At 36.5% G+C, this 13,244-nt stretch overlaps 1 protein-coding gene across 4 annotated transcripts in view; it reads right to left on the bottom strand.

The window, feature by feature from the left end:
• Window positions 1–13,244, bottom strand: part of LOC109056800 (FERM domain-containing protein 5) — a 105,423-nt gene that overhangs the window by 60,671 nt on the left and 31,508 nt on the right. For 3 of the 4 annotated variants that reach the window (XM_042775169.1, XM_042775167.1, XM_042775165.1), the window contains exon 2: window positions 8,940–8,996. The exons of the other annotated variant lie outside the window; for it this stretch is intronic. In XM_042775169.1, coding sequence (XP_042631103.1) covers window positions 8,940–8,996 — 57 coding nt within the window. The remainder of the gene's footprint in view (window positions 1–8,939; window positions 8,997–13,244) is intronic. 4 annotated transcript variants of the gene reach the window in all.

Below are 13,244 nucleotides of genomic sequence, written 5' to 3'. Positions count from 1 at the left end.
CTTCAAACGCTCCACCATCATCCCTGTTCCAAAGAAACCCAAGATAACAGGACTTAACGACTACAGACCTGTGGCTCTAACATCATGAAGTCATTTGAAAAACTGGTTCTGGCTTATCTGAAGGACATCACTGGACCCTTACTGGACCATCTGCAGTTTGCTTACCGAGCAAACAGGTCCGTGGATGATGCAATCAACATGGGACTGCACTTCATCCTGCAACATCTGGACAAAACAGGGACTTATGTGAGGATCCTGTTTGTGGACTTTAGTTCGGCTTTCAACACCATCATCCCAACAGCCCTCCAGACCAAACTGACCCAGCTCTCTGTTCCTAGCTCTATCTGTCAGTGGATCACCAGCTTTCTGACAGATAGGCAACAGCTAGTGAGAGTGGGGAAATTCATGTCCAACAGCTGCTCCACCAACACTGGTGCCCCTCAGGGATGTGTTCTCTCCCCACTGCTCTTCTCCATCTACACCAATGACTGCACCTCAAAAGACCCCTCTGTCAAGCTCCTGAAGTTTGCCGACGACACTACGGTCATCTGGCTGTCTGGTGCAGTCTTAACAACCTGGAGCTGAACACGCTCAAAACAGTGGAAACCCCCCTGCACTCCCCCACTCACCATCATAATCAGCACTGTGGCTGCAGTGGAGTCATTCAGATTCCTGGGAACCACCATCTCTCAAGACCTGAAGTGGGACAATCACATTGACTCCATTGTTAAAAAGGCCCAACAAAGGTTGTACTTCCTTCGCCAGCTGAAACAGTTCTACTCAGCCATCATTGCGTCTGTCCTGTGCACTTCAATAACTGTCTGGTTTGGTTCAGCTACAAAATCAGACATCAGAAGACTACAGAGAACGGTTCGGACTCATAAAGGATTATTGGTGCTCCCCTGCCTACCCTTCAAGAACTGTATACATCCAGAGTGAGGAAAAGGGCTCAGAAAATCACTCTGGATCCCTCACATCCAAGTTACCCCATCTTTGAACTTTTGCCATCCAGCCGGCGCTTCAGAGCCACAAATACCAGGACAGTCAGGCACAAGAACAGTTTCTTCCCCCAGGCAATCTACCTCATGAACAATTAAATGTTCCCCACTTATGCAATAAAAATGTGCAATATCCTTATATTTATTTGTTACTCCTCAATTCTAGTACATCCCTGCATCTTACTCAGTTCTATTCCATTATCATCTATAGCACAACTGTTTATACAATTTATTTATTTGGAAAAAAAAAAGTTTTTTTTGTCCGCGTGTGTTGTTGTTGTCTCTGTGTACTGGAAGCTTATGTCACTAAAACAAATTCCTTGTATGCGCAAGCAAACATGGCAATAAAGCGCTTTCTGATTCTGATAACTTGAGAAGTTTTGTTTACTGATAAATGTATCAACATTTAGTGAGTTTATGCTTAAAACGAGAAAAAATATCTGCCAATGGGTAAAGAAAAATAAACCTGTATTTCTATTGAGAATCCAGAATGTCGATTTTTAAAAATCCCCAGCTAAACAACATACTGTTTTTTTGACAAACACCAAGGTTGTGTGGTAATTTAATTGCTGTCCGAAATCTACATCTGAGTTTACAAGAAGAAATTGATTCAAAATTCAGTTTCAGTTCAGAGGTGGCATGTAAATTTATTTTTACAGACGTCCACATGAGAAACAATTACCATCCAAATAGGACTCTTTTTTGCATTGTATTAAAGAAGCAAAATTTGATTTAACAATTTCATGCTAAATATACAGGTTATACAGTCTAGATAATTTTTTTCTCCCAATTTCATAAAGCCCTTTGATCACATCCTGACTAAGCTGTCAATGTATCATGATGGCATTTCAAATTAAAATTGTGTGGATTCACTAAACAAAATATAATTATAAACTTTAAAGTCAGGCCTCATTCAAGATCCTATAAATCATAATTCATATATTAGCACAGCATATGTACATTCAAATAGATAACACTATGAATATAAGTGGATGAAGATAAAATGTGAATCTAAGAACCACAAATCATGTGGAGTGAGCAGTGATTGAATCAGGTCACTGGAGTCATGCTGAGATACTGCATGATGTCACGTGCCGACTGTGACATTGACCAAGATGATGCTGAAGGTTGCATAGGTGCTCCACAGATTTGCAGTGGGGGGAAAAACACCTTCAGATTGGTGTTCACCTATGATATACAGTAGACCACATAAATACAGCACATGAGTCATAGCCTTTCATAGCACTGGACAGACACCGCTGTTGCATTAATAGTTTGCCTAGAGCTCACATCAAGTAATCAAGGAGAAAACATCAGTGCTTCTGACCGACCATTGTAGGGTGCAGCTGTATGGTGGCACACATCTGAGCTGACAGGTCACTTCACACAGAATCACCCTAGAGGTACAGATGCCTGTGCTCAGTGCATGGAATGGAGGATGAGTGGGCTGAAAAAGAGGAGCTTATGTGAGGGAGTTGGGCAGGTCAAGAAGCACACCATGCGGCCAGTTTGGGAAAGCACTGGACCAGTGAGTGTGTGTGTGCATGGGTATTTGTGCTGCTATAGTCACCCTTCAGAATTGAATTAAACATTTCAGAATGTGTATTTCAATTCAGTTCTTGAATTCAGACTGAAGTAACAAAAAGGATGCAAATGTATTTATTGTTTGTTTGTTTGTTTGTTTGTTCTTGTTGAATTAAAATGGGGGGGTCTTTTCTTGTTTCCAGTAGAAATATCTAAACATTCTTTAATCAAGATATATTTACTTGAGAAGCAAAATTACAAGATATTAGGTCTTGTTTTCTTAATAATTTTTTTGCTTAAAATAGAAAAAAATAAACTTGTTTTTCTTTTGAATTAAGTTTTCTTTACTTTTTCTTTACCCATCTGCAATTTTTTTAAAAGCATGAATGAAGTCACCTTTTTATCATCTTCAAGATCATTTTGCATTTTAGGTAAATGCATCTTGATTTAAGAATGTTCAGAATACTGGAAATACTAAAAATACATTTCATTTTTCAGTATGAATTACTCACACATGTCATCATACAAACATGTCCCCCCCTCCACCCTTTGTGGCTGCTTTGCCATCACTGCTACGGGTCAGGAAGATTAAAAGAAGATTAATATGAGAGGAGATGTTAATGAAGAATTTTAACACATTTAAAAATCAACTGAGCTACAACTGAACCACAAGTGCTTCACGGAGGTTCACCCTTAAACTTTAACATCATTCTTTTGCTGCCTTGTAAGTGGTATTTCCTTCATGAAATGCAAATAGAGTTTTGATGAACCTCCTTAAAATTGTATCATTAAAATGCAAGGTACCCATTGCAGAGCTATAAATGCCGTTTCTACATGTAAAATGTTCAACATAAAGGACTAAGTAGCCAATTAATTTCCGTACGCTATATCAAATGCAACCTTACAATGAAAAGCAATTACTCGGTGGTAAAAAATGTTCTTTCAAGCACCTTATCTGTGCACACCACAGGCTGACTCTGGCTTCTGTGGAGCTTTGAGACAGGGTGCATGAGACAGGGCGATTTTACCCACTTCCACAGTCGGTTCTATTAATAGCTGTGACGAGAGGGGCGGGGCCGAGAGCCGTGGGACCGGAGCAAGGCCGGTGGAGTTAATGATAATGCACGACACCTGCGCCACTCACCGGTCCCGAGTCCCATGGGGGAGCTCCGGAAGGATAAAAGGAGAAGCGACTACAGTGCAAGATGAGAGAGGACCAGGCCTGGATTTTATTTTGGTTTGGTGTTTGTGTGTGGCAGTCGTGCTATTTTGAGTTTTGTGTTTATTTTATTATTAAAGTTTTGTTTAAATGTTCACCGGTTCCCACCTCCTTCTTCCCGAATTATGAACTTTGTTACAATAGCCAACCCTGCGAAAGGTACAGAGTGAGTGATGCCTTTTAGATGCCTTTGAGCCTTGTTTGCCGTGGAAACACTGACACTCAGTAAATCCCTGGACTGTTCTTGAGTATTTCTCATTCCTGTCAGAGACTCTGCTGCCTGCTAAACAAGTCAGAGCTTAGTCCAGTCAGTACAGCACTGGAGAGGGGAAACAGTGACACAGAGGTGTAAATGACAAGTCTTTCTGTCACATTCAGGACCCACTATCTGGATGTTGTGGTGAGGATGAATTTAGGTACATGCATTTGAAATGTGGCTTACACAGCAGCCTAAATAATATGTTAAATTGCAAGATGCAATTACGGCTATGTTATGCACTTAAATACTTGAATGAGATCTCTTTGAAGCTAAAAAGGCAGGCACAGAAATGTCAGGGAGAGATTTCACATCATAGTGATTGAATGTTATTAACAAGCATATTCAGGGGCTAATGGAGTGGTTCGGGGTGAAAGCACTTGTCCTTTATGAGAAAAAAATTGAGCTGGCTTAGTATAGAAATATCTTGATGCTTAATATAGGGGTCAATGATATATAAGAGTAGTGCCCATGCTTAAAAAAATTAACAAATGAAAATTTAAATAAATTAAATTTATAATTGTAATAGTCATTATATATAAATTGATGATTTTGTGTTCATTAAATACAATTAAATAATTTAATTTATTAATCTAAAAATCATTTAACTAAAAACATGGTCAAGATGGGTTTTAAAGTCATTTTATGTATTCATGTATATATATATATATTTTTTATGTATTTGTGAAAAAATTAATAGACGGGAAAAAATGAGCACCATGTTATTGGAAAGTAACATTTTTTTTACTTATTATTAAAATCAACATGACAAATAGCAATTTTGTTTTTATTTAGATGCTTAATGTACATTTCTGGTCTTCCTGAGAATGACTCAGTGTTGTATGTTATTAAAATGTCTGCCTTTTTAATCTTTAATCAAACCATATGTAACATTATGTGTGTTCTGTAACTTTCTTTTTCCAGGAAAAAAATTTCTAGTCTTCTGACTAGAGGTATGGTCTATATAGTTTTAATTAATTTTTATTTCAGTGTTAACTTTATTTTAGTACATCTTTAAACTAATTTTTGTGTTACGAGAAATAAAATAAGTTTTTATCTAAACTATTTTTGAATTACTTCAGTTAACATTTATAACAAGTACCTGCAATGTTATTTTTATGGTTTTGGGTTTAGTTTTAACTATAATAACCTGATTCAGACAACATTATAAATAGATAATGCTAACAAAAGCCAAATAGATACAGTAGTAGCCACTGTTTCAGCAAACTTTTAGTCTGACTTCATTCTGACATGTATCTCCTTGCTCAACATTTACTTGTATTGAATATCCTGCTCAACTCGGAAACATTTCACATTATATAAACATAATGCGTTATGAACGCAATTCATTCTGACTTTAATTCGTTTTGGGTAAAGTATCCCATACATTACACAGAAACATGATACAAACTCAAATCCATTTAGTAGAATTTGTGTTCGGAAGTCTGTAGAAAAATCAGGCACAAATTCACAATACGGTATCCCAGTGCTCCTACAGTTAAATGAGGACATACTTTAGAGACTCTTTCATTCTGTTTTTGAGAGATAAACAATTGTTTCCCATAAATTCCTTCCGCTCGGTCTGACAGTAATAAATCAGTAGGGAATGTAACATCTGTCGCAATATAAACAAAAACAACTCTTCCTGTCAAATCAAACCTCTGAAGTGTGTTTCCTTCCTGAGCATCTCCACTGCAACCTGAAAAACGGAGTAAGTACTAGCTAGGAAAGGACGAAGAGAGGATGAGGTGAGACAGGAGCCTGAAGTCAGCCTCATTCCTCTGTCAATTTCTAAATTTTTAATTTTCATACCTTTCACTGCCTCAAGCACCCTTGTGTGCTGACATGGCTGATGCTATTTTAGCTTCCACAAAGGCAACAGATTTGGACTTATGCAAGCGGGGGGTGGGGAAACCAGTCCGAGCTCCCGGGGCATCCGGACTCTGTCACTATCTCTCAGACCAGCATAAGTGCCTGTGAGGTCTTATCTCTGTTACTCATTGTCTCCCTCTTTTCATTTCCTTTAGTGTTCCCGAACGTCCTCCCACAGCGTGGAGTAGCGACATCATGACACATGCATAAATGGTAAATGACAGACGACATTACCAAGGACATTTGACCACCTCAAAGTGATGAGAATGACCAGCCTTGTCCTTTGCACCATCCTTATGCCCCTGGTAAACATAGCAACAAGAAAAAAAAAATGACAGGCAAGCCATCCAATGAGGGACCAGCGCTGCTGTCTTTCAGCCAATGAGAGGGAACCTTGGGCCTTCACTTCCCCTGCAGAAAAACAAGGCATACTTACAACCATTAAATCTGATTAAACACATCCAAATGAGCCTCATGCTTCCATTTAACTTCTCCATTATAACAGTAATTGACAAACACTCGTGCTTGAGTCTTAATCTCTGCTCTGGGGTGAATGAGGATCAGGGAGGTTTTTATGAATCATTATTACAAGTGATTTTTTGAGAATTACTGTTATTTTGGTTTTTTTGATTAGTTATTAAATGTGAGTTGAGTACAAAACCACTGCTATGCAACAATCAGTTCTCAAATCTGATTGGGAGTTTTAACCTTTTGTATCACTCTGCTTTTGTCTGCGCTATGTTTTTTAATGAATCTTTCCATAAATTACATCATGACACTACTAGGTGGTGACAAGTGACTGTCTTTGAGTGAGTCATTGAATCATTCAATCAACCAATTGGTTCAAAAATGATGATTTCATTCAGAATCCAATCAGATGATTTTATGAGTAAGTCATTGAAGCATTCATTCAGTAGATCCATTCAGAAATACTGATTTCATTCAGAAACAAATCAAATGGCATCCTGCATCCCAATTCGCATACTACCTGCCCAAAAAGCATTTGAGATTAGTAATCTTGAATTTAGGCTGGAGTTAGGGTGGAGAGTACACAAATTGGGTCATGTCTTTATGAGTGAGTTTATTAATCATTCATTTAATAGATTCATTCAAAACGCTGACTTCATTCATAAACGAATCAAGAGTTTCTCAGTTATAATATTTTTTTTTTAAGGGATGGATTAATTCTTAATGTGTTCAAGTTTTTATTGGTTAGGAATGTTATTTGATGGACTGGATCTGTGTGGATTGCGTGTGGATTATTGTGATGTTTTATCAGCTGTTTGAACTTTCATTCTTATGGCACTCATTCACTGCAGAGGATCCATTGGTGAGTAAGTGATGTGATGCTAATTTCTCCAAATCTGCCCACATGAAGAAACAAACTTGAGCTAATTTTATTTTTCTTTTTTGTTTGTTTTTGTTTTTGGCTAAACTATTGCTTTAAACCTGTTTTCATTGACTGAGCAAAACTTCTTGCTATAGAGGGAACAACTCGTTCATGTGATTTTGCTTCATTTACAAGGTTTACTGCAGTGATGAGGCGCAAACAGAGGAACCAAACTGAAGTGGAATACTGAAGGAAGCCAAATTGCAATAATATATACATACTGTACATATTCACATGCATATATATTAATACAATATGTGCACATGAAAACCTACATACAAGGACCTTGGCTTGGCATAGCAGTGCAGTCCAAAAGGAGAAGGACTAAGAAACATAGTGGCAGTGATTAAACGGCTGATCGTTACAGACCTAACCTTCCCCCAGGGTGCGAGTCAAACTAGGCTAAATGCATCTACACTTCCAAGTCATGTACTATTCACACAGCAGCCGAATAACGCACAGAAATAAATGTACAGAAGCGTATAGATGGAACAATGGCAAGGCAGGGAAAATTTGAACTTGCTAATTTCATTAAATAGCATTTGAGAAAGAAAACGATATTTTCCATGACGTTTCATCTGTAGGAGAAGGGGAATAGAAGCCTAATTGAACATCTTTGTGGTAGAATTACTGGATCTTTATTGATTATAAAACAATATTACCATTAGTGTCACTCTAAAAACTTTAGTGAAAGTAGAAAGTAACCCAAATTTGGTTTAATGCTATCAGAACAAGCTGAAAGCTAACAGCAAAGTGAATATTTCATGCATTTTTCTCTTCAAAAACACTGCAGTAAATATGCAGATATTCGGATCTCTCTCAGGCTGACACATACACCGTTCATACATTTTTCAAATCTTATTCTATACAGTGGAGGGTTTACAGAAACAGGGGGCAGTGTAACTTTTTTCATTTTTCTTTATATTTACACATTCATTTAGCAGATGGTTTTATCCAAAGCAACTTTATAACTCACAAACTTCTACAAATCTGCCTACCATCACTTAGCCTAAGAAACAAAATTACCTGCCAACAGTAATCGTGCGAGTAATATATTTAATACTCTTAGAAAAAAAACTGTAACACTTATATCAACACATCGTATGTCAAATATGTGCAAACATCCAACAATACACAGAGTACTTTTAATTTTTACCTGCTATTTTACTCCTTTACATGGCCTTTATTTATATAGCTGTCATTTATTTCAAGTGTTGCATTATAATTATTTGAAATTACCTAAATTCTTTTTAAATATACTGATCATTTAGTTTATAGTTTAAAAAAAAAAAATCTTTCTTCCAATTCAGTTATTCATTCAGAAACAAATTAGTTATGAAATAAAAACTATTTATTGTGAAAAAAAAATCTAAAATAAAAAATTGTGTTACAGTTGTCTCCAACCTAGGCCAAGATAAAACCTTCTATCATTTGGCAATCTACTAAAATTAATAATAGTTTAAATTCAAAAGCAACTTTAAGCACACTCTCACAAAATGAAATGATTCCAGTTTGATTGCATTTTGTTTGTTTGTAATGCTCACTGCTATAATGCTCAAGGACTTTCTAACAGTGAATGAATTATGCAAACTGCTGGATTCTTCCAGCATCTGAAAAAAAATCTCTTTATATATCTGGCTAATGGTCACTTATTGTAGATATCTTCTAGCAAGCATATACCTGTGATCTATTATCTTTCCTCTTTGCAGTGGGAAAGGACTCATCCATGCCAGACACCTGAAAAAAAAAACATGAAGAGCCTCCATTCAACTATCTGATGCAAAAGAAATCCTTAATTTAATTTAAAGAAGCATAATACCATTTCTAGATTTTAAAACCTATGACAAAGACAGTAGTTGATGGTAAACAGACTCGTCATATGGCAAAACAGAGGAGACTCGTCGTTATTCTGAGAGCCTGAAGGCTTTGATGACTTCACACCTGCCCACACCACATGGTAATCTGATAAATGTCTCATTATGAGACATTCTTTAATGGAATTCAAAGCCAGTAGAGCAGAAACACACAAATCTATGAAGCATTTAAAGAAACATTCCACTATTTTTGAAAATACTGTAGGCTCATTTTCCATCTCTCCTAGAGTACAGTTGAGTTTTCCATTTTCAAATCCATTCAGCCGATCTCCGGGTCTGGCGGTAGCACTTTTAGCTTAGCATAGATCATTGAATCTGATTAGACCATTAGCATCTCACTCAAAAATGAACGAAAAGTTTCAATATTTTTCCTATTTAAAACTTGACTTTTCTGAAGTTACATCGTGTACTAAGACCAACGGAAAATGAAAAGGCGCTGCGTAATATCATTGCACCTGCTGCACCAATGTAATGCAGCAAAGTTAACTGATTATTACGCCGGATTGAGAGTATAGTTCTTAGCCATATGGGCCTAGAAAATCGCAACATTTCATTTTCTGTCGGTTTTAGTACACGATGTAACTACAGAAGTCTCAAGTTTTAAATAGGGAAAATATCGAAACTCTTTGGTCATTTTTGACGGTCTAATATCTGATTCATTAATCTGTGCTAAGATAAGCTAAAAGTGCTACCGCCAGACCCGGAGATCGGCTGAATGGATTCAAAAACGGTAAAACTCAATTGTTTAACTCTAGAGGAGTTGGAAAATGAGCCTATTTTCAAAAATAGTGGAGTGTTCCTTTAAGCCTCGTTCAGACTGTCAGCCCAAATCAGATTTTGTGCATATCTGGATGGAATCTGATTTGAATAACTGACTGTCCACAGTGTGTTGCAACTGTTCATTTCCGATTTGTGTGTCCATAAGCGCTCTTTCGTTTTACTGAATGTGCGCTGGTTTCTATGGCAATGTCTTTGCATTGTTAATCCAATGCTAAAAACAACAATAACAGCTATACAGTTTGCAATACAGATGTTGTCTTATGACATGACAACATGTTGCCGTCGTGCTGGATTATTATTATTATGGCAGCTTTATTCCGTGCTGCCTTCTCCACTGCTTTCAAAACTCAAAGAGCTGCGTATACTAACAATATATTGTATTTTTCCGCTTGACTTGCCATTCACAACAACACAAGCTTGTTTCTGCAAAGACATTTATTAAGTTTACTACAAAAACGTCTGACATGTTCACATTTTACGCAGCGTGAGAACATGAAAAGGCTACACTAAATCCGATCTGAGCAGTCAGACTGAAACGGATTTCCAGGAATGCGATTTAAATAGGATTTCAAACCACATACAAATGTAGCTTGAAACGGATTCGTACAAATCAGATTTCATGTAGTTTGTTGCTGTTCAGACTATCTAAATATGATCGGATTTCAATCGGATTTGCACAAAAATTGGATTTGGGCTGACAGTCTGAACGAGGCTTTAGTCACTGAAACATTTTACAGTCAAAGAGTTTCACACTCTTTAATATTTTGCCCACACCAAATAAGACAGAGGCAGACTCTGATGATCGACATGAAATGGAGGAAGACTGCACTGCACTGAAGCATCACTGAAGCAGTACGAGGGTTTGAGAGTCCGGGTATGCATGACTCTGCATAGCTAGTCGATGATGATGACGGGCCCTGTTGCCATGGAGACTGTGTAGCCAGAATCACAGACATTCAAGGCCAGAAAAATGTTATCAGATGTACCTGAATCAATCTCACACAAGAATGTGTGTGTGTGTTTGTGAGGGGTGAAGGTCTGTAAATTAAGTCTATTAACCTTTTCAAATAATCCTATTGGAAAAGATGTTTGTGGAAATTTATTTATGGGGTTCTATACAATGTTTTCAGAAAGGTAACAGTTTTTTTTTTAAATAGTTGCCGTTTACAAATATAACTGAACCAGTATTTTAATTAGCTGATGACCTTTATGGGGTTTTCCAGTGATTGATTTTCAAATTATTACATTTGGTCCTTCCAACTATGTACTGCAAGTACAATACTGAAGTATTGCAAGGAGCCTGAACAGTCCTATATGTAAATGTACTTTATTATTATGAGTGGATCCGCTTAAGTACTATTATTTGTTTTTCTAAATTAAATTAAATTAAATTAAATTAAATTAAATTAAATTAAATTAAATTAAATTAAATTAAATTAAATTAAATTAAATTAAATTAAATTAAATTAAAAATAAAAAATAGCAGATGTTTTAATATTAATAATATAATAATATATTAATTATAATAATAATAATAATAATAATAATAATAATTGCTGTTGTTGTTGTCATCCTAGTTTAACACCTTTTAATATTTAATATTCACTTTTAGTTTAACACCAAGCTTTTTAAACTAGCTCATAATTGTGTTGTTCTTATTTTAAATCCAGATTTTTAAACAGGCATTTAAAAAAATATTTCAAACTAAACTTTAAAACAAATGCTGGGTGTCACTAAATCAAACAAAACAACACGCAAAAGTAGCAGAGGCAAAAAAAAATTCAGTGAAATCATCTTTAAAGGGGTCCTGTTGTTTGAACTGAAATGTGTGTTGGCAGTGTGTGTACACAACCACCCAAAAAGTTTTTTTTTTTTTTTTTTTTTATCTGCTCAAATCTTTACCCCTTTTTTAAATCAAGCCGAATTCAGATGTCTGTCTGTGTGACATCACAAAAACAGGCCCCTCCCACGATAGTTTGATTGACAGTAGCGTTTCAGCACAGACTGGACTTGCATCTTACCTTAGACCCGCCCTGAATGAGCTGTCATCAGTCCACCTTTGTTTCAACGCCGGAGCAGATGTAGACAAGAATGAAAGCAACTGAGGTGTTTTGTTGTTGGATGTAATAATGAACATAGCAGTCGTCATTTACTCCTGACATCTGAGCCACTGAAGACATAGTGGATTGCATTTGTTTTTTAAGAGAATGTGCCCCCAATCTACATAAATGCTTCATAAATGTCTTTGTTCACGCAAATCATTTGTGATCCAGCTTCACCTACAGAAGAAGTGAGTCTAAGTTTTTTTTTTTAATTAATCTTTGCAAATCACTTTCCTAATAATGTGCTAATTAGCAAGTTTCACGATGAATGCGGCTAAAGTTAACAGTCCCTCAGATATAAGGAAGAGAGGGGCGGGGTCAGCAGAGCTCATTAACTTTTAAAGTAAGAGGATGAATAATTGAATTTTATGGGAATATGTTTTTGACAGGATAAAAAAAATGTTTTTTACACTACCATTGAGAAATTTTAACCAAACTATGTTACAGACTTTTCATTAAGACCCTAAAGAATCATATCAACTTGTGGAAAATGGGCATCCTATGACCCCTTTAAAAGAGCCTCCCAAACTAATGAGAAATGAGATTTACAATAACATCTACTTTGTTAATTTCTTCAGTTTGCATCACACCTTAACAGCTGAAATAATAGGGTTGGTTCATTGGGAAGAAACAAACAAAGCAAGATCAGTGGTGACATTGCTGAATACAGGTAGACTAACATCTTGCTGTAAAAATAGAGATCATAAATAACAGCATTTCACGGACAAGCTTCACAAATACAAGCATCTGCAGATAACTGCAAATCTCTATTTCATGGCTATCAGCATTCTGAAAAAGCTCCCAACAGCTTCCTCAGCAAAGAGACAAAACCTCTTCAGCTCATTCTCACAGCCAGGCGAAAGTGAAGAACAGACTCTGTTTAGATCATTGTACCGTGCACACCTGCAATGACATTCATGAATGAAAGACCTAAACAAAGCTTGCTCAGTTGGATACATCAGTTTTTGGTTCTTCCTCTCCATTAGCTGAATGATTACCATCCTCACTTTACAGTCCAACATCACCATTTACAGTCTAAAACAAGACGTTCCTTTGCTGTACAGTGTTTCCAAAATTAAATGCCACTCATTTTATCCTAATGCTCACGTTTTCTAATGCTCTAGTTTAACATCTTTCTGGAGCAGTTAACTTTTAAAACTACTTCCAAAACAGTTTCACCATGTTTGTCCAGATGAATCACTTACATACATTAGTGAAGCAAAACCTCA

Source organism: Cyprinus carpio, chromosome A18 (genome assembly GCF_018340385.1).
Source record: "Cyprinus carpio isolate SPL01 chromosome A18, ASM1834038v1, whole genome shotgun sequence".
Classification (NCBI taxonomy): domain Eukaryota; kingdom Metazoa; phylum Chordata; class Actinopteri; order Cypriniformes; family Cyprinidae; genus Cyprinus; species Cyprinus carpio.
The sequence above is the reverse complement of the archived record's forward strand: the minus strand, read 5'-3'. Positions and strand labels throughout refer to the sequence as shown.